General features: G+C 41.8%; 1 protein-coding gene across 4 annotated transcripts; it reads right to left on the reverse strand.

Moving 5' to 3' along the window:
* Positions 1–2,833: 2,833 nt before the first annotated feature.
* On the reverse strand, positions 2,834–26,527 carry LOC125453434 (collagenase 3-like). 4 transcript variants are annotated; one of them, XM_048533040.1, is made up of 11 exons: positions 26,467–26,514; positions 16,689–16,882; positions 16,314–16,573; positions 15,376–15,524; positions 12,822–12,947; positions 11,998–12,159; positions 8,170–8,293; positions 7,043–7,176; positions 6,431–6,590; positions 6,237–6,340; positions 2,834–3,065 (listed from the first exon to the last, which is right to left on the reverse strand). In XM_048533040.1, the coding sequence occupies exons 2-11, from the start codon at positions 16,830–16,832 to the stop codon at positions 2,965–2,967; spliced, it is 1,464 nt and encodes a 487-aa protein (XP_048388997.1). In that variant the 5' UTR covers positions 16,833–16,882; positions 26,467–26,514; the 3' UTR covers positions 2,834–2,964. The 4 variants fall into 4 exon arrangements, with proteins under 4 accessions (XP_048388997.1, XP_048388996.1, XP_048388998.1 ...); XM_048533039.1 differs by having other exon boundaries at positions 16,689–17,018; positions 26,467–26,511; XM_048533041.1 differs by lacking the exon at positions 16,689–16,882 and having other exon boundaries at positions 26,467–26,527.
* Between the last annotated feature and the right edge of the window lie 1,441 nt (positions 26,528–27,968).

A 27,968-nucleotide genomic window follows, 5' to 3' on the forward strand; every position in this document is an offset into this window, starting at 1 on the left:
AGCTGGACCAAGTGTACCATGCTGTATGGCCCCATGACTCTGTTAATAAAGTACGAACCTCCCCCTTTATGGTTTTGAATATAGCTTCATTTTACAATTCAAGATGAGTCCTGACTAATCTGAAAGGGAGGAAATAGATCATACAAAAAGTCATGGGGATAAAAGAATGAAGTCCTGCGATCATTCCGTATTTTTCACATTTGCTGGGAGTCTCAAAGAGTTTTGCAGTGAATGAAAGATGTTTGATGTTGCATCATAAAAGATATTTGGAAAGGTACACGGTCAGGAAAGGTTTAGAGGTATATGGACAAATTGTGGGTAAATGGGACAAGTTCAGTTTATGAAACCTGGTCAGCATGGAGAAGTTGGGCCATAGGGTCTGTTTCCATGCCATATGGCCCTACGACGTTGTGACACTGCTGTGATATAAGAAATGTAGCAAACAAATTGTCTGCCACAAATCTGACCAACAAAGGACCGAAGACATTTATCTTGTGAATCCACCAGGCTCTCGCTTCAAAGATGCTGCCACCTTTCCTTGAGTTTGAGAAACCAGGGAAGGGGAATTAAAGTCGAAAGTCGAAAGGAAACAGGGAAACTCACAGTCTGAATACCATACTTGAAATTCCAGTCACTTTCTTGACACGTTAATTGCTTCCCCTCTTTCCAGTCTTAGTTCAAGATGAAATGGATGGGATAGAGGCAGGCTTGTCTCTGGAAACAGATTTCACAAAGTTTAATTTCTACCCAAGGGTTTATGACTAGCACCCATCAAGTTCCATTCTCACTGCGGTACAATTGGATCCTTTTTTGCCACGGAACCCCCGCCTGCCATTTTGTTGGGGCTCTCTGGAGTATTTATCTCTAAGCCTTGGTCACCATGGTTACCACAGTTGCGAGCTTCCTAGGATGAAACAGCCGGTAGGAGGTTTAGCTATAATTGTGCTGACATTATTCCTGGTGCCTACCAGCCCTGAACATGCAGACATCTTACATTAGTAATTGGACAGGCTTCGGAACCAATACTCATGTCCACTGCTAGGTTTTGTTCCATTTTGTCCCATTGTAGGATCACCAAGTTATAGAGTGAACTCTGAACTTTTCCTGTCAGACTGATGGGAATGTATTGCAGTAAAACCATCAGAAAGGGTTATTATTGATAACTAACTTAAGCACCACCCACCATAATGACCTCAGAGACAATAAGGGCTGCCGAAGCTGGAGTCAGAGATAACACAGTGTGGAGCTGGAGGAACACAGCAGATCGGTCAGGAAAGCTGACGTTTTGGGTCAGGATCTTCTTCAGAATCTAATATTCAAGTCTTTCCTCCTCATAGTCTCTGTAACAACATCTATCACGTCAATGAATCCTGTGCCAACTCCAATCAGGCACTATAGATTGCATGGATGGCCGAAGGATAACTGTATGTGGGGTGGATCCCCGTCTCTATACCACTCACTCCTGTAGGACCTGCAGCTCACACCCCACAGAGCAGGGCACCCATTTTTACCTTTTTTGTTGTGTCTGGGACAAAGGTTTCCATTATAACAGTCACTGTGTTTTCCGCTATCCCCAGGGTGGGTGGAGGGTAAGTCTGTGGCCCTATCTCCCACAGATCACAAGGATTTGATAGACACAGCTCCATACAGTTAGTGCAATCAATCCCCTTTAGAAAGTATTGCCAAGCCATTCAGAAGGTTGAGGAAAGGTGGTCACAAAGGTCTGGATATCACAGAATTTGTTTAAGTTGCTGGACATCCAGTGAAATTTGAGCTTGATGCAATTACCAAAGTCAATATCTTATCAGGGTTACCATGGCTGAGAGCTCAGAGGACTCCTGCAAGGGAAATCTGGGCCATCTCATCATTTAAACCCCTCTCTATTACAACAGCCTTCTCTATTCATGAACAATGTTTCAGTTTATCACCCACTACACATCCTGGAGCATGAGAACAGCAGTAGCCCACTATCCCTGTGTCAGGAAGTATCATAAATTTATTAAGCTCAAGAAGAGTGTCCTGCAGTCAGCTTCGCAGTGAAGCAGTTTGGGAAAATGTTATCACACAAGAGAATTTCTCTGAAACAAAGGAGGTGTTCAGAATGCAAAGGAGTTGGCTCCATAGCAAGGATTATTTCTGTTACAGTCAATGGAATGGACTATCAGGGGCGTAATTGATGGTCAACTTGATACTGTGTCATAGCCAGAAATTAACTTCCATATCCCACAACCCCACAATGTACAGTCCTCTCTGAGACATACACGCCTAAAAAGAAAACACAACAGGAACAGCAAAAAGGTGCAGTATGTGATAGTAAGCCTTTAAAATCTGAAAATTGCTTGTGTGCTGAAGATGCTATGTTGTGAAGGCTCCAATCTGAAGCTATTAATTTGCAAAGAACATTGACTACTTTCTAAAGGTAGATTCACATTCATTTAATATTAAAACATCTGAATGACAAGCTTAAGCATGACACAACCCACAGAAAATCAGCAAATTAAATTTCATGTCTTTTTATTTTGTTTACAACGTATTAGGTGAAAAATGATCAGGATGTGCTACATCTCTACACTTCACTTTAGTCATGCATTGTTTTTTTAACCAATTTAATCCTTCAGTCTTCAAACATGTACGGAATGATATCATTTAACATTAATAAAAATACTTCCATTGCATATCTTTAGATCTTCCAAATTTGCATGCACTGCAGCATAATTGTGAAAAATAAATAACATCAACTTTGAAAACATATGTTGCTTCCAGCAACAAACAACAAATTTTGGAATTGCAAAAATTTCAAAAATTGATTGAATTATTTCAAATAGTTTACTTGTTTACAATAATTACATTAGATTGTGATAACATTTTAGAACAGCCTAAAGAGCCCTGCTGAGAAGGCTATTGCACATAATCTATTCACAATGGCTTGGGACAGAGAACACTACCAGCTTAATAATGCATTTATCAACAGCCCACCCATTGATTGATTCTCTGTACTGAAATCATTTGCCGCTGTCTGATGGTGAACAGGAACTCATTCGGTCCATGGAAAAAATAAATATACCCTATAAAACAGAATGCAAAAGCAATGCTTTACTTCTGGGTGAACAAGCAGTTCGATCAATACATTGCAAAGGAAAATAAAATAGATCCAACATATTTCTCAGATACTTTTATTGCCTCTACATTTTACACGTACTGTTCTATAACATTTTCTTTTTTAAAATCACTTTTAAGCAGATGTAGTGAATTTCAAAATCAAAATGAATTTTGAATTTGAATTAAAGAAATTGGCTGAAGGCATTAACTGAAGACATATATTATGGAATTGAGTTCATTCTTGGACTGCTGATGTTGCAAATTTGCAACATAATTTAGATTCAAGAAAAATGTTAAATTTATAGATAAATGAAAGCCAAGAAGGACAATAAAGTTAGGAGAAGGAGCTTGGGAACTTTTAAAAAAGCCTGGCAAAGTATGTAATTAGACAAAACAACAAAAGAAGTTCATTGTAATGCACTGAATTAATGAAAAAAATGCACACTGCATGAATAGCAAAGTTGCAGAAGGAATCTTAGTTGTTTCACAATCAATATGTTAAATCAATGCAGAAAGCAATCAAGAAAGCTAACAGAATGATGAATTACATTGTCCAAACAACAGAATACAAACTGAAAAAAGTTATCATCAAACAGCCGTCCTCTGATCAAATGCATTAATTGTTGTTTCAAGTCCTGATAGTAGAGACACAGAGGATGCTCTAAAGCTGTGAGTCATAAGACTGATAGAGCAACAGTGGGATGAGGAACACTTGACAAAAAAGGGACTTCAGGCTCAAAAAAGTGACGAAGAAAGTGATTGTAAAGGGATATTCAGGAGAGTAAGCAATAAATATTGAACGCTACTTCAAAATAACTGACGAGGCCAGATCAAAAGGACAAAAGCTCTAGCTGGCAATTCGTAAATTTAAGGCAGGTATCATGAAGCTTTTCATATTAAAAAATATTCATTTCTGTAAATTCACCAAAGGGGGAAATCAGAGGCAAAAAGCCTGAAATTGTTTAAGAAACATGTTATGTTCCAGACCAGACCCCCTCAATATATTTTAAGAATGTGGCCTAGGCCCTAAAATTTTCTGATTTTAGAGGTAGATGTGAAGAGCCGGGCTCCAGATACAAATTGATTGGTCAAACTTCTCGATGTTAAGGAAACCGCAATTCATTTAAACACTATAGCTCAAAAATAAACAAAAGAGAGAGGAATTTTGAATAACTTAAGTACTGGGAAACTTAACTGAATAATAGATACAGTAACTAGTACTAAATAACTATTCCAACATAGTAACATCCCATAACCACAGCCCGTGACAAAAGGTAAGTTCAGTCATAGATTCTTACATGCAGTCCTCCCATTCAGGAAGAAAAAAAAATCAAAAGAAGATTCAGAGAGAATAGGAGCTTGGCGAAATTCACTGAAGCTTCCAACTCTTTTGAGATCTCAAATTGATTCTGCTTAAAACTGAAAAGGGAAACTAACACAAGCTAGAAGGCCTGATCTGTGACAGCTAGCCACACCCAGGCTGCTTCCTTGGTGCCAACTTTAAAAAAGACCCTTCAGCCACACAAATTGCTTCCTTTCTTATCGACAGCTCAACACCTCTGCCTCACAACCTTTCTTCAAAAGAAACCAGGACAAAATAACCTCTTACAGTGACATCATCATCACAAGCAGTTCGGTACTGCAATGACAGAGAAGCTGTGGGAAATAGCAGGGAAGTAAGGAACATTAAAAGTTGTGATCAGAAATAATGGGAGCTGCGGATGCTGGAGAATCCAAGATAACAAAGTGTAGACCTGGATGAACACAGCAGGCCACGCAGCATCTCAGGAGCACAAAAGCTGATGTTTCGGGCCTAGACCCTTCATCCGTCAGCTTTTGTGCTCCTGAGATGCTGCTTGGCCTGCTGTGTTCATCCAGCTTCACACTTTGTTATCTAACATTAAAAGTTGTCTGGATGAAAATAAATGAAATGAATAGTCACCCAACAATCATCATTTCATGTTCTGAGAAACATGACAATGAAAGTCTGAACATCACATTGTCCTTACAACTGAACAAATTAACCACATTAATGGTCACCAAATGAGAAGAATCCAGTAGATCCTGCTTGTTTAAATGCACAACTAGCTCTAATAGTTCACGGGAGATAACCAATCCAAACTGAAGTTGGCTTGTTCAAATTATTTTCTTGTCTATCTACCTCCGTGTTTGATCTCAGGTTTTTACTGTAACAACGCTGTCACTAGAAATTCCTGCAAATGTCCTGATGGTGTCTCATACTATCATCCACAAACAGAGAAAAACCAACTGAAACTGCATTTAGATCATCTACGCAGGTTCAACAAGATCGTGCTAAGATTACATGGGAGATGAGGAGTTCAACTGAAATTCTACCCTGATGAGCAGGAATTAAAAGAACAGCTTCATGCCAGAGTTCAGAAACAAATTTCACTGAGATGGATCAAATGATTTATTATTCATATTTCTGAATGTAATATTAAACAGTAATCAAATAAATATTGTCCTTCCAACAAGTTCTAGCGTAGACATTGGGCCCAACAATTTGGCAACAAATACAAATCAGTTCTGCCCCTATTTGACCCGGGACACAACACTTCCATAGCCCCATAAATAGCAAGCAATAACAGAAGGTTATGCATCTTATTGTCCCTGAACGAGAAGCAATGTAAATATACTGACACCATTATTGGCCAACTTCACCTCCTTTCCCTGTAAAGCTGGTGGTCAGACGTGAGATAGGCATTGTCTGTATGCTTCATGTACTAAATAGGAGCAAATTAATACAGATGCTGGAATCTGCACTGAAAACAAAAAAATCACGGCAGGTCAGTCAGATTCCATGCAGTGAGCATAAGCTAACGTTTCGAGTCTGGCTCTAATGAAGAGTCAACTAGACATGAAACGCTAGCTTGCTCTCTCTCCATGGATGCTGTCTGACCTGCTGTGATCTCAAGCATTTTTTGTTTTTGTTCTTCATGTACTCATCAAGTTCACTCACTTGGCACTTGGAAGCTTTCTGCAGCATTTACTCAACAATTAAAGAAATGTTTCTTTTTGTTGCAAAGTCAGTTAAAATTTTACTTCATCTCATGGAAACAGAATATCGACACTTTGACTATCTCAGAAGCTTATTGATTGTTTATTTTTAAATTTACCACGCTGTGCAAACGCTGCATCAACCCTCCCAGAGATTCCTGGCCAGTCATCTGCTATCAGGTGTGGGTAACCTTCGTCCATGGCTCTTTTAGCTTCATCATAACTGGAAACGGAAGCACATTCTTTATGTAAACAGTGACATGTTGGTAATGAGAAAAGTTGATGAATATTTAGGTTGGGAATGAACAGTTACCTCCAGTACTGGTCTCCTGCAAAGAACAGTGTCTTTGATGTCTCCTCAATGTGAGCAGCTGCATCGATTTTCCTGACGGATTTTGGAATACCCAATCGATGGATGTACTTTGGATAACCTGGCATGATATCGTAGCCATTGATGGCCCAGTATTTGTTTCCTGTGGGATTACAGAGAATAGATCAGCATCTGCATATTAATAAATGTTGTTCTTTCATCAAATCTACAATCTCCTCGTATGGGCATCACATTTCAGCTAAGACCAATCACAACCTCCTCCTACTGCTGTATTTATGGTTCATTTTATAAGAGTTGCATTTCCAGGCAAGTAGTTTTCTGTTTCATGTTAAATTAATAGCAAAAATCAGCCCATTGTGCGTACCAGTAACAACATATTATTGCAGGCATGAGCTATGATTATAGTTTCAAAAACATTCTTAAAAGTTTTCTTTAAATTTAAAACTGGGAAAGCGTGTTATAAAAACACAGTGATTTCGACTCATGTTCCAGAAAACCATGCCCTACTCAATTGGAGCATTTCTGTTTCCATATAATTATATTAAAAATTCCTATTCCTGTATTCTTTAGAAAAGAAAAGTAATGGTACTCAACGATTAATAACAACCAGGAAATCCCCCTTCCGATTTTCATACGCAGCATTGATCCGTGCGGGTAACTTGGGCCAGAATGATCGAATTAAAGTCAATTCAACCTCAGGCAGTTGTGCATTTCTCCTCCAGAAGAACCTAATGAACAACAAGGATTTATTCCATAATATTCAAACAACCCACTTGTATTGTACATAGTTCTTTTGCAGCACAACATAGATAAACACCGCTTGTCTTGAAATGTTCTCTGGACAAAAATAGTAGGTGAATGTTTAATTCAGGCCAGTAGAAATACTAGTTCAACTGGAGCAGTGACAAGCTCAAAGTGACTGTAAGGTACTTTGGCATATCCTGTGATCAGGAAAGAGATGGTACAATTGACTTTATATCAATTTGTAGCCAGCCAATGGAATCTGTACCAGATTATCCAGGCTGCGTTGGCATCAGTTTTATTGGCTCATCCAATGAAACTCTTTGGCTTTGATAAATCACTTCTGTAAATCTTGGCATGTGGAGAATTGTAGGCGATAAAGTAAATCTGACAGTTTTTTAAAAAATTGAGGTTGTTTACTGAAAGCGCACACAAATATTTTTGCTTATTTTAGGAACGTAGGAACAGGAGTAGGCCATTCATCCCCTCCAGCCTGTTCCACATTTAATAAGATCATGGCTGATCTGTGACCTGACTCCATATATCTGCCTTTGGCCCTTATCCCTTAATACCTATGTTTACCAAAAATCATCAATCTCAAATTTAAATGAACAGCTGATCCAGCATCCACTGCCATTTGTGGGAGAGAGTTCCATACATCAACCATCCTTTGTGTGTAGAAATGCTTCCTAACATCTTTACTGAACAGTCTGACCCCAATTTTCAGACTAGTGTCCTCTAGTTCTAGAATTCCCAAACAGTGGAAATAGTTTTTCTTCATCTACCCTGTCTTTTCCTGTTAATATCTTGAAAACTTCAATCAGATCACCTGTAACTTTCGAAATTCTAGAGAAAGCAGGTTCAATTTGCGTAATTTTGCCTCAGGTACCTGAAGTCCAGATATGATTTTCCAATATGAAACTATCAATGTTAAATAATCAATAATAAAAATACTCTGGTTTGTTCAACGTCATTCTTACCTATCTTTGAAGAAAAACATCTCTCCACGAAAATTTGCAACCGCATCAAATGACAACTTATGACTGCATCTGTTTGGTGTCTTTTGTGGTGAGCTGTGTTTCCTCAGCATCTTTTTTGATTCACCTAAGTAATCACACATATCATTAAGCAAGGTAGAAAATACTGTCCAATGCACTGTTAATACTCCCAGAGTAATACAGATTAGCATCATAGTCCAACTTTAGTTGAAGTACATTAACTCTGTAAAATTTACAGAAGTTCAATATTTGGTGAAACTCTGATATTGTCAAATAAAAACCAAAAGAACTGCGAGCGCTGTAAATCAGGAACGAAAACAAATTTGCTGGAGAAGCTCAGCAGGCCTGGCAGCATCTGTGAAGGAAAAACAGAGTTAACGTTTTTGGTCCAGTGGCCTTTCCTCAGAACCCTCATGGGCGAACTTTCCATCTCAAGTTCAAGGAAAATTGGTGATCATTCAGGGGATGAACTGTCGAGGTGGGCTGTGATAACTTAGAAAGAAAGTAATAGAGGAGGATCTTAAGGAAGCATGAAACAGACTAAACTGTACAAAATGCTCAATACTGCCAGATCAGTGACAACAGTAAGATATTCTTCACTGGGAGGGAACCCTGTTGACTTCTGCATTTTTTGTTTTCCAAACTGTCAGCTTGGATTGCAATCTTCACAGCGCCTGATCAAGTTGGGCACTGGGGTGTCAGTGTGTGTTGGCACGAATTAGCTACTCAGTGTTGAGAAAAATAGTTTGATCCCCAACCAAGTCCTGAAAAATGAGACAAGGCGTTCACTAGTGAACAGCAAGAAGACTTTTTATTCCATTTGCATGCACTAGCATGCTATTATTACTAAACTTTGCCTCATTGATATAAAATTACAATACAAATGCCAGACAGGGGCTATATCTAATTAGAGGCAATGTAACCGTTGCCCTTTGCCATTCAATGGCATCGTCATCACTATATTCTGGGATTACTATCAACCAGGAACTGAAGTGGACTATCCAAATAAATACTGTATCTGTAAGAGTGGGTCAGGGGCTTGGAATGCTGCGACAAGCAACTTTCCCCACTCCTCAAAGCCAGTCTACCATCAACAAGGCCCAAGCCAGGAGCCCGATGGAATACTCCCCACTTGCCTGTACGATTGCAGCTCCAACAACAGGTCAAGAAGCTTGACACCATCCAGGACAAAGCAGACCCACTTGATTGACACCACATCCACAAGCATTCTCTCCCTCCACCACCGACGCTCAGTAGCAGCAGTGTGTACTATCTACAATAAGCACTGCAGAAATTCACCAAAGATTCTCAGACTGCACCTTCCAGACCCATGACCACTTCCATCTAGAAGGACAAAGGCAGCAGATACATGGGAACAGCACCCCCTGCAAGTTCCCCTCCAAGGCACTCACCATCCTGACTTGGAAATATATCGCCGTTCCTGGGTCAAAATCCTGGAATTCCCTCCCTGGTATGTGTACTTGCATCAGATAGATTATAGCAGTCCAAATGGCACCTTCTCAAGGGCAGCCAGAGATGTACAATGAATGCTGGCCAAGCCAATGGCACCCACATCTTGTAAATGAATTTTAAAAAGTTTCCTATTCTTCTATTCTTCTCATTCTCCCACCAATCCGATCGAAACTAGAACTCCCAACATGAAAGTCAGAGTGATTATCTGCTATCTCTGGTTTGCCACTTGCTCCTTCAGGCCTCCATCATGGGCAGCAGTCACCAACATCTCAGGACATGGTACATGACCAGTGACTGCCTGCACACATGTGCCCTTGGAGATTGGCATCAGACACGTGCCATTCTTACTGCTCCCACATGGGACATCCCTGGCCCACTAACAATACAGTTCTACACTTCTGTACTGCATTTGGAGCTCATCAGCTCCCAGCCTTGTGACAGTGCTGCCTCTATACATTATACACAGGGTCTGGCACCATCTCATGGAGTGGAGCAGATCGCACATCGGGGATCCTTGCCTATTCTATTTGCATTAGTCACTTTGCACCTTCTTTGATACTCAACATTTTCCTGCTTGCCTTGTCTTTCCATGTCTGTTTGCACATTGGCCTCACAGGCTAAGCTGAAAGATTCACAGTACTTCTTGCTTGCCTAAAGAAAAAAGGGTCAAAATACTAACTTTTCTTTCTCTTCTCAAATGCTGCCAATCCTGCTGAGATTTTCCAGCAGTTTCAGTTTGCATTTCTGATGTGCCTTACATTTTAGTGCAGACAGAAAGCTATCCAGTGTATCATGGTCATCAGCGGTCAGCAACGGGCTGGCCATGTTGGTCCACAGTACCATATTATGTCCATCTCATATCTGCATCATGTCCAAGCCATCATACACACAGAAAGTGCTGCAGCTAAATAGCAACATCTAAAAGTCTGACAGTAGCTGTCCTCAGCCAGGCCAAGGCAGACAGGCTTCAATCAGGGGCTCCTGGCACAGTAAGACAAGGATAGTATCTTATATCGGACCAGGGGCCTTCACACTGTCAGTCAGCCACTAGGGTGGTCAGGGTCAGGGTCATGGCTAGGGTCAGGGGCAAGGGCAAGGTCAGGGTCAGGGTCAGGGTCAGAGTCAGGGTCAGGGGCAGGGTCAGGATCAGGGTCAGGGGCAGGGTCAGGGTCAGAGTCAGGATCAGGGGCAGAGTCAGGGACAGGGGCAGGGCCAGGGTCAGAGTCAGGGACAGGGACAGGGGCAGGGTCAGGGGCAGGGTCAGGGGCAGGGTCAGGGGCAGGGTCAGGGTCAGGATCAGGGACAGGGGCAGGGTCAGGGTCAGGGGCAGGGTCAGGGTCAGGGTCAGGGTCAGGGGCAGGGGCAGGGTCAGGGGCAGGGACAGGGACAGGGTCAGGGTCAGGGTCAGAGTCAGGGACAGGGTCAGGGTCAGGGACAGGGGCAGGGTCAGGGTCAGGGTCAGAGTCAGGGGCAGGGTCAGGGGCAGGGTCAGGGTCAGGGTCAGGGTCAGGGTCAGGGTCAGGGTCAGAGTCAGGGGCAGGGTCAGGGTCAGGGTCAGGGACAGGGTCAGGGTCAGGGTCAGAGTCAGGGACAGGGACAGGGGCAGGGTCAGGGTCAGAGTCAGGATCAGGGTCAGAGTCAGGGGCAGGGGCAGGGGCAGGATCAGGGTCAGGGGCAGAGTCAGGGGCAGGGTCAGGGGCAGGGTCAGGGTCAGGGCCAGGGACAGGGTCAGAGTCAGGGTCAGAGTCAGGGACAGGGTCAGGGTCAGAGTCAGGGGCAGGGACAGGGTCAGGGACATGGTCAGGATCAGGGGCAGGGTCAGGGTCAGAGTCAGGGACAGGGGCAGTGTCAGGGACAGGGGCAGGGTCAGGATCAGGATCAGGGACAGGGTCAGGGTCAGGGTCAGAGTCAGGGGCAGGGGCAGGATCAGGGTCAGGGGCAGGAGTCCGCTTCACTACAATCCAGGGAGTGGGCCACATTGAGCCCTGTGGGTCCCATGGAACCAGAACAGGGGGTCCTCATAAATCCACTGTACATAAATCACTGAGCAATCTGGTCAGTTATCAAATCAGTCGCGGTGGGCCACAGTCAATGCTACAGGCTTGTTTTCAGGCTGTCTGATCAATAATAATCAAAATAATTAAGATAAACAGAAGATTTTAATATTGCATTTTATAGCACATTGATTATTATGGATAAATTACTGTTTATAAAGATAACTCAATTCCATCACAAGATGTTATCGCAGTTGGGAGAGAACCAGCTCTTTAACTATCTGTAATGTCACTAACTGTTTAGGAAGGAATATTTCTGCGTACATTTGAGGTTTAAACCTACCGTACAGAGCCTGGATTCCCTTGACATCATCCCAAGAAAGGCGGAACTCATCCATACTGGTGTATGAATAGGTCGGGTACATTAATGCTCCGGGATCACGAGAGTGAGCGAGTCCCAGTGCGTGGCCAAATTCATGGGCAGCCACAAGGAACAGGCTATAGCCTAAACGAAACAATCACAAAGCAGACTGTTTAAAATATCTTCAAACACGTTCACCTCTGCTGCAGGTTTTAAATCATAAACCAACAAGTTAACTGTTTAGCTATTAATCAAATAGAATACAACAGAAATATACACATCACATATTCAACAACCTGTATTTTGTGTTGGCTATGAGTGAATTATGCCTTACCATAGATTTAAAACATTTTCAAAACATGTCCAAATTATATTTTAATTCATGGCAATTGAACAATCATTCAGAATGTCAGATGAGTGTAAAGCTTTCAGAAATTAATGAAAGCAAAGTACAGTGGATGCTGGAAATCTAAACTAAAGATAGAAAGCGCTGGTGAAACTCAGCACATCTGGCAGCCTCTGCAGTGAGAGACATAGATCTGATGCTTTGAATTCAATATAATACTTCTTTACAGCTGGAGTAACTAAGTAATGACATTGCATTTCTCAGGGGCATTAAATCAAATTTGTAATCATTGGGGCTGTAGTTATATAGGTGTCAGGAAATATCATGTCACATTGAGATATTGCAAAATAAAACTCTCAAAATTAACATTGCCAGCTAACACTAAGTTGTGTCCTGTCTAGAAATATCCTACTAGCTTCTTCAGATCTTCTCTGTTAATAATTGTGGTCAGTTTTTGTACCATTCGGTCCCATTGTCCAGGTCTCATCTGCATCGAAGTGAGTGTCCCCTCCAATGCCAGCTGCAGGGGGAAAAGCATGGGCCAATAATCCATCAGGTCCATCAAAGGGATAATTATCACCGTGTTCTAGAAATAATGGGAGCAAAGAATTATCAAAGTTAATACAGAGCCTGTGACTGGCTGGCTACAAGCTAAACACTGCAAATTGAAACAGACACCAACAACCAAAGCAACTTTTAACTGTGTAACAAGCCCTTCTCTTCAAAAATGGGCTCTAAGTATAGATTTAGCCAACCAGAAGGCCACTTGAGGTATGACTGAAGGTGCTGGGAATGCCTTGCCTACTGGTCCACTTTGAGAGAGCCTGGCCCCCTGTACCCCACTGCTTGTGAGCTGCGATATGAGGGCATTTTATAGGTCACTATTCAAGCCCAGTATAATCTTCTTGAAGTGGGTATGTCCTTAGGAAATGTGATTATAGAACAGCAGGAGCTTGTGGTAGCAGCCAGCATTATTCCTGTGGTGTCTGAAAGAAGAATTCTGCTCCTCTGTGCCCGGTAGCAATAATTTTAAATCTACCTTTTTGCTGCTACTGCTGCTGAGCATTTCAATTCAACTCACAGGAGCTTGATTCCCCAGTTGGTACTTAAACTGCATTGTACCACAATTTGTTTCCTAAAAAACATGCACTTGACACAAACAGGGGCTATCCAATGGAAAACCTCTTTTAAACTGACAATGGCCACATTGTTAATATCAATGGACCCACATTCCGGTCACTGCAGATCCAGATATATAGGATCATTGAAAGTATAACCCACCCATTTACACTTGCTAGTTTCCACAGGCACTCGGATTATTCTTCATTGGTAACTAAATAGTTACTGATATTTCAGCAATGTTTTAACCGAGGTTGCTTCAGCAGAAATGGGAACTCCTGGATTATTTCCTCCTGTTCTCCCTCAACATAACCTCAGTGTGTAGAAGTAAATTGCGCTGTGAAAACTAACAGCACAGGTGACAGAGTGAGTCAGGAATCCTATACATTCCAATGCCTTCATCAGAACTTCACACTAAACCACCTGAAGGTTCCAAATCCCTTTCTTCAAATGGGAAATCTGATCACAATAAAAATAAACTTTGATGAGATGCATTTTCAATATGTTGCTATGAGGTCTCCCTGTGTACTTCCATGCTTAGAAACTGGAAATAGATAAATAAATCAAATATTTGTGAATATATATTTGCGTTCAATTTGTAGAGTTTGCTTACTAGTTATTTCACAGTGACATCACCCACAGGCTGATAAAAGATTTTGATTGCTACATTTAATCTGAAGTCAGCTACAAAGTAAATTGATGAGGGTAGAGCAGTAGAAATTGTTTAATGGATTTTAGTAAAACCTTTGACAAGATTCCTCATGGTAGGCTAATTGGTAAAGTTGGATGACACTGGTTTCAGGGTGAGCTTGCAATTGAATACACAATAGGTTTGATGGAATGTGACAGAAAATGGTGGTGGAGGGTTGCTTTTAGGATTGAAGGCCGGTGACCAGCAGTGTTCCGCAGGGATCAGTATCGGATCCACTTTTGTTTGTCATTTATATAAACAATTTACATGAGAATTTAGGAGACATGGTTAGAAATTTTGCAGATTGTGCCTAAATTGGTGGTATTGTTGACAGTGAAGAAGGTTATCTATGATTACAAAGAGATCTCGATCAATTGGGTCAATGGGCTAAGGAGCGGCAGATGGAGTTTCAATTTGGATAGATGTGAGGTATTGCATTCTGGTAAAACAAGCAAAGGGCAGGGCTGATACAGTTAATGGCAGGGCCCTGGAGAGTGTTGTAGAACAGGGAAACCTTGGGGGTTCAGGTAAATAATTCTTTAAAATTTGCATCGCAAGTAGACAGGGTGGTTAAGAAGTTATTCAGCATGCTTGCCTTCATTGTTCAGACCACTGAGAGCAGGAGTTGAGACTTGACATTGTGGTTGTAGGGGATGTTGGTGAGGCTTTTTCTGGAGTATTGAGTGCAGGTCTGCTTGCACTGCTATAGGAAGGATATTATTAATTAGAGAAGGTTCAGGTAAGATTTACCAGGGTGTTGCTGAGACCAGACAGTTTGAGTTATAAAAAATGGGTTGGATAGTCTGGGGCTTTTCTCACTGGATCATAGAGGGTTGAGCAGAGACCTTACAGAGATTTATAAAATCATGAGAGGCACAAGTAAGGTGATTGGCAAAGGTCTTTTCCATAGGCTGGGGAATTGACAACTAGGGAGCAAATTTTTAAGGTGAGAGCAGAAAGTTTTAAAAGGGGCATAAGGGGCAAGTATTTTCTACAGAGTGTGGTTTATGTGTGAAATGAACTACCAAAGGAAGTGTTGGATGCAGAGTTACAACATTTAAAAGACATTTGGATCAGTACCTGAATAGGAAACGTTTATAGAGGGAAATGGGCCAAATGCAGGCAAGTGGGACTAGTTTAGGCTAGGAACATGGTCAGTGTGGACAGTTTGGACCAATGACTCTATGGCTTTATCACTCTATACCTTGACCTCCAAAAGAAATCATGATATCGGCTTTTTCTTCATAGATTCTTGTGAAATTCAATGGTGTGACATCAGACCAGACTGTAAAAGCTTTCCAAATTGCAGTGTCCACATGATCCGATTGAAGACCTGGGGTGTAGTTTGTAATTCTTTATGAAAGAAAGCAGAAAATAAAAATACTGGGCTAAAAATAACAACTAAATTTTGATGAAGCAAATATTTTGCAGCAAATGCTGCTAATTAGACATTTTACAGCATTCGTCAGGTTAAAAAACATAAAACTTGTCCAATAAATGCTGAAAATGCTAATTCAGAATAAAGCGTAACAAGACATCAGTGAGAAAGTTGGACGAACAGACCATCCACATATACAACAAGATTTAAGGTTTGAAAATGAAGAAAGCAATGACGGAGAAGCTGTGAATTAGAGCCAATCAGTTACAGAAAGAGAAATGAGGGTGAAAAGGAAAGTTGAATTTGGAGAGGAGAGAAAAGAACTAAATGAAGAAAAGATAGAATTTTAAAAACTACACTGAACTTAACAGTTTCAATATTTCCATAACAGATATGAAGATTGCACAGTCTACATGGTCTCCCTCTGACGCATATACTGATTAATGAAGAAGGATCAGATTGAGAAGACATGACTTATACTTTTTTTACTAATTTTTATGATCCATTTAATAGCCATTTCATGAGTAAATTAAGCCAAAATGGAGACTAACAACTAAATGTTCTTTCCCTAAGAAGATGACTGAATAAAACAAATCAGCCAGAATGTTCTAGAGATTTGATTGCATAAATCTGTTCATTCCCTAAACCTGCTGGAAACTTTGTGCATTAATAAAAAAATGCATTATTAACACGAGTTTACGCTTTGATCCTGTTTTGGCTGAATGACTCATGGAAATAATTCTGAAATATTGTGAAGCTATTACCTGTATGTGAGATTATTTTTCATCCATTTAATCTTCCTGGGAAAGAGATTGTATTCAGCAACATCAGGGACTCCACATCGAGGCTTTTCCATCACTTCCATTGTTGCAGAATCCAGATTTCCAGTTACCCTAAGGCCAAAAAATTCTTGCATTCTCTTAATCTTATCTGATAGGGACCTCTTTGATACATAGTTTATTGGCACCTTGGTTGTATCTTTTGGTACGCTGGCTTCAAGCTTGTAAAACCTGTTCAAATATGTCTTCAGAAAAAGAAATATTCACATTATGAACTTGAAATTAGCTGTGAAAGAAGAAAGATGTATCTACTTAAAGGCATCTCTCCACTGTTTTTGTTAATTGTATTCTGCACCATACCTCTGCAAATTGCCAGTCCTCTTCGTTTTTCTCTACTTCTGAAAGCAGTGGAACAGCAGAAGAAATACAAAGTGTAACAAATAAGACCGAAAACCAAAGGCACTTCATTGTTTTGTTCTCAGCTGAAGATTGAGAGAGGAGCATGTATCTCTGGCTTTCTCCCTGTGGCTTTTATAGTGTTTGATCTCAATGTTCTGTTAATTATAGGGCAGTTCGGACGTGATTTCGAGTTAAAACAATAAACATGTCATAATTGGTTAAGCAGGAAGTCCACGAAAGCACATTTTTCCTTCCTTCATCCAGTCAATTACGCTTAAAAATATATATCTCCTAAAAAGCCATTTCAAACAATGTTGAAATTAACTGTCATGTCATTACAACACAATAAGATGAATGTTGAGTTTCTAGGAAACTATATTCTTTTCTGACTATACTGGAAATGGGAAACCTTACTATTTTAATTATTACGTTGGCGGTTAAGTGGGGGCATGCAACCACACCTCTCATCATGAAGCATCATCATACACTGAACAAGGGCCAGTAAATGACAGCAAAATCTGGCTATTTTTTCAAGTCCTGGACAGTCAAACTGTACAGCCTATGACAGCATACCTGGTGAGATCTCTCCAAACTCTTCACATCTATGTCGTTCCTTTGAGGTGGGAAATTGTGCAAAACAATTTGCAGATATGAAATGAGAATATCATTGAAGAGGTGGAAGTTGGAGAGTTCACAGTTTACACAACGAATCTCTGACAGGTCGCTGTTTCTGACACACAATACCTTTCGGTCAGCATTGAGAGACAGAAAAGCTCAGAACATTTGTGAAGTGCCTTGATATGCACTTGCAACATCAAGCCATACAACGCTGCGGGCCAAGTGCTGGAGAAGAGGATTACAATGGTTAAGTGGTTGTTTTTAACTGATGCAGACTCAATGGGCTGAATGGGCAGTGTAGTGGTGGTAGAGGAGAATTGGCCCAGAGACAAAGAGGGCGCCTGGTGATCAGGGACTTCAGTGTTGGTTGGATCTGTTGTAGACAGTAGCAAGGCAATGGAAGATGAATGGCAGCACATGCTGGCTCAGGGCTGATAGGCTCTCTTTCAGTTATATCTTGCATTTTATTTGCTTATTCTGACAAGATTCAAAATGGTGTCAAATGAAAACATTTCACTGTGTTCCGTTGCATTCTTACTATCAAATATACACAACAATAAAACCATTCATTTTTTCTGAGAAACAAAGAACATTAGATACTGGGAATCTAATTCCAAAACAGACATTGCTGGAGAAACTCGGCACATCTGGTAGCATCTGCAGTGAGAGAAAGCAGAGTTAATTTTCGAGTCCTGTCACATTTCAGAATATTTTACAAAATTCGCTCTCCAGAAATTGTGGGCAGCTCCCTCAGAATTCTCCGAAGAAATCCTACATCTATGGAAAGTACATTCTAAATGGGTGTGTGAACCAAAATGAGAAAGGTAGGCACAAGTATGAACCTCATTGTGCTTGGTGCCTTTTTAGCTCTATGTAGCATTGGGAATGAGAGACGTTACAATAAACCTATGAAAAGGCACCTGCATTCTGAGCAAAGACCTGCAGACACTGGGGGTCTGTTTCTGTTGGAGACGTGAAGGTCAGGGTGACCAGAAAGAAATATTCACCAAGGGATCCTCCTCAGATTCATTATTCAATCACCCCGTGCACATGCACAAAGCTGTGTACCCAGCAGAGGAAATAGTTTCTGAGATTTTCTGTCCAATTCTGTCTGTCACAACTTGATCGTATTAGATCAATGAAACAGTAAACTAAAAGAAAAATAGTAATTTGAAATGGCTTCCAGGTGAGATGCCACTGAGCTGAGGAAACATTGCAAGCACATTGTGTGGCATCTATTTTTGCGCAGTATATACTTCTGTCTCACAAAGGTTTAGATGGAATCAGATTATCATTGAGTAATAAGTCTAAGGATGCTTGCTGAGCTGTGACAACCAGCTTCCAAACTCTGTCAGGCACATCCCTTTCATAGACTGGGGCAGGCATGCCGTCTGAACAATTGCTGACTCCTTGATGCTAATGAACTCTCTGTGGTTCCTAGAATCATTGAATCCCTACTGTGTGGAAGCAGGCCATTCAGCCCATTGAGTCCACACCAACCCGGTGGAGAGTATCCCACTCAGAGGCACACCCTACCCTATCCTTGTAACCCTACATTTTGCACGTCTAACCCACCTAGCCTGCACATCTCTGGACATTATGAGGCAATCCACCTTATCCTACACAGCTATGGCTGTGGGAGGAAACTAGAGCACCCATAGAAAGCCCACAGAGACATGAAGAGAATGTGCAAACTACACACTGACTGTCACCAAAGGGTGGAATTGAACCCAAGTCCCTGGTGCTGTGAGGCAGCAGAGTTAACCATTGAGCTACCATGCCGCCCCAAACCATGGTGATACATGAAGAATTAGCAGCTGTGCTGACCTGGAAATACATACGAAGAAAACATCTTTGCATAATTGCATATGAAAGCAATTAGAGCATTGGCTTTTCAAGAAACTGCTTTGAAATATTTCTGTCACTATGATGCACAAACTTCTCCGTATGGTCACCACATTTCCTGCAAGTAAAAATGTGCTGAAGCACAGAAAACATTGCCTTCAATCTCTGCACAATGAGGTTGGTAGAACTCCTTACCAAACAATTCCTTCCAACTTCTCATCACTCCAGGCATGTTTCACTTTGAGTCATAGACTCATACAATTGTACAACATGGACCCTTCTGTCCAACTTGTCCATATCTGAAATTAATCTAGTCCCATTCACCAGCATTGGCCCATGCCCCTGTAAACACTTCTTACTCATGAACCCATCCAGATGCCTTTCAAATGTTGTAATTATAACAGCCTCCACCACTTCCTCTGGCAGCTCATTCTACACACGCACCATCCTCTGCATGAAAACGTTCTGCTTAAGTCTCTTTTAAATCTTTTCCTTCTCACCTTAGACCCATGACCTCTAGTTTGGGACTCCACCACCCCAGGGAAAAGACCTTGGCTATTCACCCTATCCTTTCCCATCATGATTTTATAATGCCCTGTAACGTCACCCCTTCAGCCTCCAGGGAAAATAGCCCCAGCCTATTCAGTCTCTCCGCACATCTCAAACCCTCCAAACTTGGCAACGTCCTTGTAATTTTTTTCTGAACACTTTCAAGTTTCACAACATCCTTCCAAAAGCAGAGATGCCAGAATTGAATGCAGTATTCCAAAAGTGGCCCTAACCAATGTCCTGTACAGCAGCAACGTGACCCTCCCCATTCCTAAACTCAATGCACTGATAAATAAAGGCAAGCGTACCAAACACTTCCTTCACCGGCCTGTCTGCCCGCAACTTTACTTTCAAGGAACTATGTACCTGCACCCCAAGGTCTCTTTCTTCAGCAACACTCTCCGAGACCTTACCATTAAGTGTATAAGTCCTTCCCTGGTTTGCCTTTCCAAACTGCAGCACCTCATATTTATCTAAATTAAACTCCATCTGCCACTCTTCGGCCCATTGCCTGAGCTGATCAAGATCCCATCATACTCGGAGGTAACCTTCTTCACTGTCCACTACACCATCGATTTTGTCATCTGCAAACTTACTAACCATACCTGCTATGCTCACTTCCAAACCATTTACAAACAGAGCAAAAAACCTCTTATTTCCCTTGTGCTTTTGTGCTCACTGATGGTATATTGCCACTGCTCTTTCTCCTGCTGCATTACCCGAATCCTTCATCACACCCTCCCTCCTCATCTTCCATCCTCTTTCCCCGCTCAGCCCTTCATTTCCTTGTTTCCACTCACTTCCTCTCCTTTCCTTCTACTTTTCACCTTTCTCCTCCTTCTGGCCAGGCTTCTCCCACATTTCTCCTCTCACTTTCTTGCCCCTGCAGACCAACCTTTTTACTGTCAGCATGCTCAGTAATGACATAAGCTGCAAAAATACTTCAACAATAATAGAGATAGTAGGAACTGCAGATGCTGGAGAATCTGAGACAATGAGATGTAGAGCTGGATGAACACAGCAGGACAAGCAGCATCACAGGAGCAGGAAAGCTGACTTCAGCTACTTCAGAAATTTCTGAAGAGTCCAAACATGAAACGTCAGCTTTCCTGCTCCTGTGATGCTGCCTGGGCCACTATGTACATCCCACTCTACACCTTGTTATCTCAACAATAACATGCTTTCCTCAAATTGAAAAACTGGTCTCTCTCTGTCAACTTAACCATGATATAAACCAGCTCAGCAATGTTATTATACTCAAAACTGTGGAGTTACAAAGATGAGATCATGGGAACTGCAGATGTTGGAGAATCCAAGATAATAAAATGTGAGGCTGGATGAACACAGCAGGCCCAGCAGCATCTCAGGAGCACAAAAGCTGGCGTTTTGGGCCTAGACCCTTCATCAAAGAAGATTTGATTTATAGCTGCCACTGTAATAAAAACTCAAGGATTACATCATGTAGTTTTTTTATTGTCATAACATTTTTCCCTGGAGTGTAGGAGACTGAGGGGTGACCTTATGAAGGTTTATAAAAATCATGAGAGGCATAGGTAAAGTGGATAGCCAGCAGCTTAGCCCCACGGTAGGGGAGTCTAAAACTAGACAGCATGGGTTCAGGGTGAAAGGAGGGAGATACAAAAGGGCCCACAGGGAAATTTTCTCACACGGAGGGTAGCGTGTGTCTGGAACGAGCTTCCAGAGGTAGTGATGGAGGCGAGTAACATGTTGTCATTTAACAAACAATGAGACAAGTACATGGATGAGTTACGAATGGTGAGATATGGACCAAATGTAGGTAAACGGGACTAGATTAATTGTGGAAACTGGGCAGCTGGGACAAGTTGGGGTGAAAGGCTTATTTTCACGTTGAAGACCTCTACAATACTACGACTGAAGCAGTTCTTGGAGGCCAAGACTCCAACAAAGAATACAAAGTGGTAAAAACAAGCACCATTGTCTCCAAGTCACACACCATCTTGATATGAAAAATATCTCTGATCTTTGAAAGTAAACTGATTCAATATCCTGGAACTTCTTACCTCACCGCTTTACCACACAGACTGCAGAAATGCTAAAAGCTGGCTCACCAACTCCTTTTTAAGGACAATGAAGAATTGACAATAAACATTGACCTGACCGGTGTCCCACATCCTGTAATTTTTTTTAGATATGTCCAGAACAAGAGTAAATCTCTAGAAAAGTTGATGTGTATGTGACATTATCCGGGTTTTTCTCAGTCGATGTGCCTTGGCATCAGTTTTTTCAAATAACAGAATACATTTCAACTCCTTCTTTGCTGAATTCAGTTGCTAGGTTTTCCTTACCAAATTAACACTGTCACCAAGTTTCCTTGCAAACTACCCAAACAAAGTTGTTCAATTGTTCCTGAACAGACTTTATAAACAACAGATCTTGGACATCGAGTCTACAGCTTGATCAAAAATGAACAAATATGTTATTAAGAATGTAACTTTAGCAGAACACAAGGCAATTTAATTAATGTCTATGATGTAAGTCCAACCTTTTTAAAGATAAACCCCATTCACACATTGGCAGGCAAATGGAAACAGTTAAAGGATAAGCTAATGAATTGTAAGTTGCCAGTTTAATAGCTGTTTCAACGATGAATACCAGGCCTTCATGAAATCCTTGAATGATGTATCTTATTGTAGGTAGGCAGGGCTGTATATCCTGTTTCCACAGACCTCCAGAGGCTTTCACTTGTTTTATTTCAGACTCGGGTTATTTATCTCAAAACTTTCAACAAGTCACTAAGTGGACAACAACTAAAGAGAGCAAAAGCAAAGATACACACCTGTCATAGAAGTTTCCAGAACAAAACGACATCCTGCCCACAAACCTGATGACAGCCAAGTCTGGTTTTGTTTCCTCACTCTTTTCTTACATTCTCTGCAGTTAGCTGGCAAGCACTGGTTCTCCCTTCATTGTCCAATTCAACATCCAAACAGCTGAGAACAGCAACATCTTGGTGTCATAACATCTGCAGTGTTCTGAGAGCAGTGATTAACCTCATTATCTTTCCAGGCCAGTTCCTAAAAGCCAACAACTGTCTTTTGCTCTCTCCTCCTTCTTTTTATAAGAAGCTGTTTTTCAAAGTTTAATTTTCAACTGTAGCTCATAGAACAAACCAAATATGAGAAAAATTAAAGAAAAGTAGTGATGGTCTCAACATAATCCGTTCACCTTGCAATAAGTGACAATATCCTATTTTCCTTCCTCATCTTTGCTGCATTTCCTAACATGTTGTGATTCTGATAGTAAAACACCCAGATGCCTCTGCATCTTAAGGCCCTGCAAATTCTTCCCATTTAAATATATGCTTCTTTGCTATTTTTCCTGCTGAATTTCACATTGTCCTACATTACACTCAATATGCCAAATTTTGCCAACTCACTTAGTCCATCCCTTTTTGAACTCTGAATGTCACCTTTAAAAAATTACATTTTTGCCTATCTTTATATCATCAGCAGATTTGTCAAACACACACGTGACCCCTTAATCAAGTAATCGCTATAAATTGTAAATTGTTGACACCCTAGCACTGATGTTTGAGGTATGATACACACTACATCTTGCCATCTGGAAATGATCTAATCACGCCTATTTTCTGCTTACTGGTAGCCAGCTGATCTCCCTGTTTCCATGTTAATACCACAAACAGACACAACTAGTAAACAGGTTCAAAAGTTCAGTTTAATTTCTCTGAACCTTTCTCTGAAACTGAAGCAAACAACATCCCATATTCAAACAGTAGATGTGGCTTCTGAAGTGGGATCTTGTGCTTATTTTCCCCATTAGTACAGAATCCCCCAACTTTGTGTTTGCATCTTTCTGCACCTTTCTCACACTTATCAATGTCATTGCTGCAAAGTTTAGGTGCACAGCTCCTTACTTTATGCTTCAGGTACCACATTATCACATCTGCACCAAACACAGACATATGTGATTTGTTTTGAGAATGTCATTATTACAGAGAATATGAAATGTGCAGTGAGAGTAGATTGTGACATCAGTCCTGCTATAATGCTGACTGATACCAACGGAGACATTCTCAACTTGTACATCACAGCTAATGCTCCAGCGTAACCTCACAATGCTGCATGTGTATACAGCAACATGAAGGATATCACCCACCAGCCCTATTTAACATGATCATCAATAAAATTGTCCTGTACTGTCCAGTGATCTGCAGCCTATGTGCATTAACCATGGAAAATGTGGAGTTACAGGGATAGGGTGGGCCCTGGGTCTGGAGAGGATGCAATTTGGAAGTTTAGTGGGCAAAATGGCCTCTTTCCGCTCTGTAGGGATTCTATGATTCAATGCAGCAAAAAAATGCCTCTGAATATTTTGAATCTTTGAAAGGCTTCCTGTAAAGGTAGTGAAAGCAAATTCTTTGAGTATATTTCAGGCAGGGGTGAACAGACACTGGGTAAAAAAGGGGCTGGATTATTACCAGGGGCGTGGGAGTCTCAGTTTGAGACAACAATCAGATCAGCTGTGATTTGATTAAATGGCAGAACAGGCTCCAGGAACTGCATAGCTTCCTCCTGCTCCACGTTCATATGCAGCCATTGTGTTGTGATCCCAGCTGATGTTTTACTGGAAAAGGCAGATCGCAGACTGAAATCTGGCTTGATAGATTTTTATCTATCTAATGAGGCGGTGATTCACTGAAACACAAGCACTCAATGCTAAAGATTTAGTTTAACCATAAAAGAGAAGGTTATCATGCAAAGGAAAAGAAAATAGAATAAATCAAGTTATTCATATATAACACAATTGGAAAGATTTTGAAACATGGTAAAATTACAAAGCTCATCTATCCCAGGAACATCATTTTACACCAACCCAACACCAGGGGGAGTCAGAGATAATGGGAACTGCAGATGCTGGAGATTCCAAGATAATAAAATGTGAGGCTGGATGAACACAGCAGGGCCAAGCAGCATCTCAGGAGCACAAAAGCTGACGTTTCGGGCCTAGACCCTTCATCAGAGAGGGGGATGGGGTGAGGGAACTGGAATAAATAGGGAGAGAGGGGGAGGCGGACCGAAGATGGAGAGTAAAGAAGATAGGTGGAGAGGGTGTAGGTGGGGAGGTAGGGAGGGGATAGGTCAGTCCAGGGAAGACGGACAGGTCAAGGAGGTGGGATGAGGTTAGTAGGTAGCTGGGGGTGCGGCTTGGGGTGGGAGGAAGGGATGGGTGAGAGGAAGAACCGGTTAGGGAGGCAGAGACAGGTTGGACTGGTTTTGGGATGCAGTGGGTAGAGGGGAAGAGCTGGGCTGGTTGTGTGGTGCAGTGGGGGGAGGGGATGAACTGGGCTGGTTGAGGGATGCAGTGGGGGAAGGGGAGATTTTGAAACTGGTGAAGTCCACATTGATACCATATGGCTGCAGGGTTCCCAGGCGGAATATGAGTTGCTGTTCCTGCAACCTTCGGGTGGCATCATTGTGGCAGTGCAGGAGGCCCATGATGGACATGTCATCAAGAGAATGGGAGGGGGAGTGGAAATGGTTTGCGACTGGGAGGTGCAGTTGTTTGTTGCGAACTGAGCGGAGGTGTTCTGCAAAGCGGTCCCCAAGCCTCCGCTTGGTTTCCCCAATGTAGAGAAAGCCGCACCGGGTACAGTGGATGCAGTATACCACATTGGCAGATGTGCAGGTGAACCTCTGCTTAATGTGGAATGTCATCTTGGGGCCTGGGATGGGGGTGAGGGAGGAGGTGTGGGGACAAGTGTAGCATTTCCTGCGGTTGCAGGGGAAGGTGCCGGGTGTGGTGGGGTTGGAGGGCAGTGTGGAGCGAACAAGGGAGTCACGGAGAGAGTGGTCTCTCAGGACTTCACCAGTTTCAAAATCTCCCCTTCCCCCACTGCATCCCTCAACCAGCCCAGTTCATCCCCTCCCCCCACTGCACCACACAACCAGCCCAGCTCTTCCCCTCTACCCACTGCATCCCAAAACCAGTCCAACCTGTCTCTGCCTCCCTAACCGGTTCTTCCTCTCACCCATCCCTTCCTCCCACCCCAAGCCGCACCCCCAGCTACCTACTAACCTCATCCCACCTCCTTGACCTGTCCGTCTTCCCTGGACTGACCTATCCCCTCCCTACCTCCCCACCTACACCCTCTCCACCTATCTTCTTTACTCTCCATCTTCGGTCCGCCTCCCCCTCTCTCCCTATTTATTCCAGTTCCCTCCCCCCATCCCCCTCTCTGATGAAGGGTCTAGGCCCGAAACGTCAGCTTTTATGCTCCTGAGATGCTGCTTGGCCTGCTGTGTTCATCCAGCCTCACATTTTATTAACCAGGGGGAGTCACCGCTGTTTCACATCGATAGATTAATTGACTCTTTCAATTCCCAAACATAAAAACTTGGTTCTTTCTTCTTTAATCAGTCAGGCAACCGAACGTAGACTTTCTAAACTTCAAAAACTCCATTGAAGTTTCTAACTAAACATTTCTGGTCTGGACATTTAAAATTAAAATCCTTTCACTGAGTTAACCTATTTACGAACAATTCTAAACCATATCCTTTCTTCAAGAGAAACTACTTTACACAGCTAACTTCCACCAGGAAAACTATGAACTGGAAACTAAAGCTTTCTAAACTACAGATATTTCCCATAAAAGAGAAAATGATATCAAGTTCCCTTTAAACTGAAAGCAAACTAATTATTCTCATTGTTTACTCAACATACTCACAAACTGTCCCCATGCAAACATATTTCAAATGTCACTCCAGGGTCTCCCACTCTCATAGTAGTTCTGAAAAAAAGTCATGCTTTCAGCAATACTGACAAGTTAATCATTAAGCCCTGTCAAACACACAAACCAAAATCTATGTGCCACTTGGCCAAAATCCAAGATATGCATAAATAACATACGGTACATCACAGAGGTCTTACTTACGCAGAGAATGGACGCAAATTTTGAGATGCAGAGGGAACTGGATATTTCGGTGCCCCAGTCAAAAAAGTTTGGAATCCATGAATAGCCAAGAATTCAGAAGACTAATGGAATGCTTTCCTTTACCACAAAGGAATTGAACATAAAAATAACAATGCTGCATTTTAGTTTTCAAGAAGATTTATGACATTGATGATTACAATGATTGGATTATCATGTGAGGAAAAGCGAAACAAACTATGTCACTGCCACTTGAGTTTAAACAATGGGTCTGTGTGCATTTTGCTATGTTACCCCTTAAAACACACAAAATTACATTGTGGGTAATGTGGTGTTGAAAGGTCCAACAGGCAATTATTCCAGTTCACTAATATGTGCAAATGTTACATTCACAGGCACAATGTCTGCACTAAAATTAAGCTCTCAGGTTTTAGAGTAGATTTGTAGCTCGGATTGTGGAGAGGGCAAACCTCACTGAGCTGCTTTGCTGTTGCGCAGGTGAGTAGGAGGCTGCACTGATGATGCTACCCTGCAGGGGAATGAAATGTCTGCGGAACAATGACCCAGCTTGGCGAGCCAAACAACCACATAAAATTAAGCTATTGGATTGCAAAGAGGAGCATGATTCCATCAGCATGGCATGCTTCAAGTTACCTCAGTTAAGATGAAGTCTGAGATCTTTGAACCAGCAGATCAAATAGTATGATACAGTGTTGCATCACGAGCATGGCTCGGATGGTGCACTGGTATTCTAATTGTACTGGCATACATAATATGACGGGTGATTTGAGTGAAGGATAAAAGATCCTAAATAGTCTTGACAGGGTGTACATGGAAAGAATGCTTCCTGTTATGGGTGAGTGCAGAGCCAGGAAAACTGTTTAGAAATTAGGGATCACCCTTTCAGGACAGAGATGTGGAGAATTATCTTCGTACAGAACATTATTTGACTTCAGAATCCTATTGTGTAATAGAATTACTGATTCGTCTCCTCAGCTACTGTAAAATTTGTTATCCCAGTCGGCATAACTTCAAAATGTGAACTGTAATCTTTGGAATCTTCCAGAAATAACTTCTTTCTGAAATAGAATCTGAATGACTGCTAAGATTTCTGCTTAGGGTCAGGTGCAATTTCCACATAGAGCCAGAAATATCTCAAATCTTCAGAAAGTTCTTCCTGGGTTGACCGTGGGCAGCATGCCTTCACTCATAAGGAAACCCAAGAAGGAAGGCATCTTTGAAAGTCAGAACTGCTTTTGTCTGTAGACTCACCCAAATCTGAAGTGCAGGCTTTATGA

Source organism: Stegostoma tigrinum, chromosome 6 (genome assembly GCF_030684315.1).
Source record: "Stegostoma tigrinum isolate sSteTig4 chromosome 6, sSteTig4.hap1, whole genome shotgun sequence".
NCBI classification, from domain to species: Eukaryota; Metazoa; Chordata; class Chondrichthyes; order Orectolobiformes; family Stegostomatidae; genus Stegostoma; species Stegostoma tigrinum.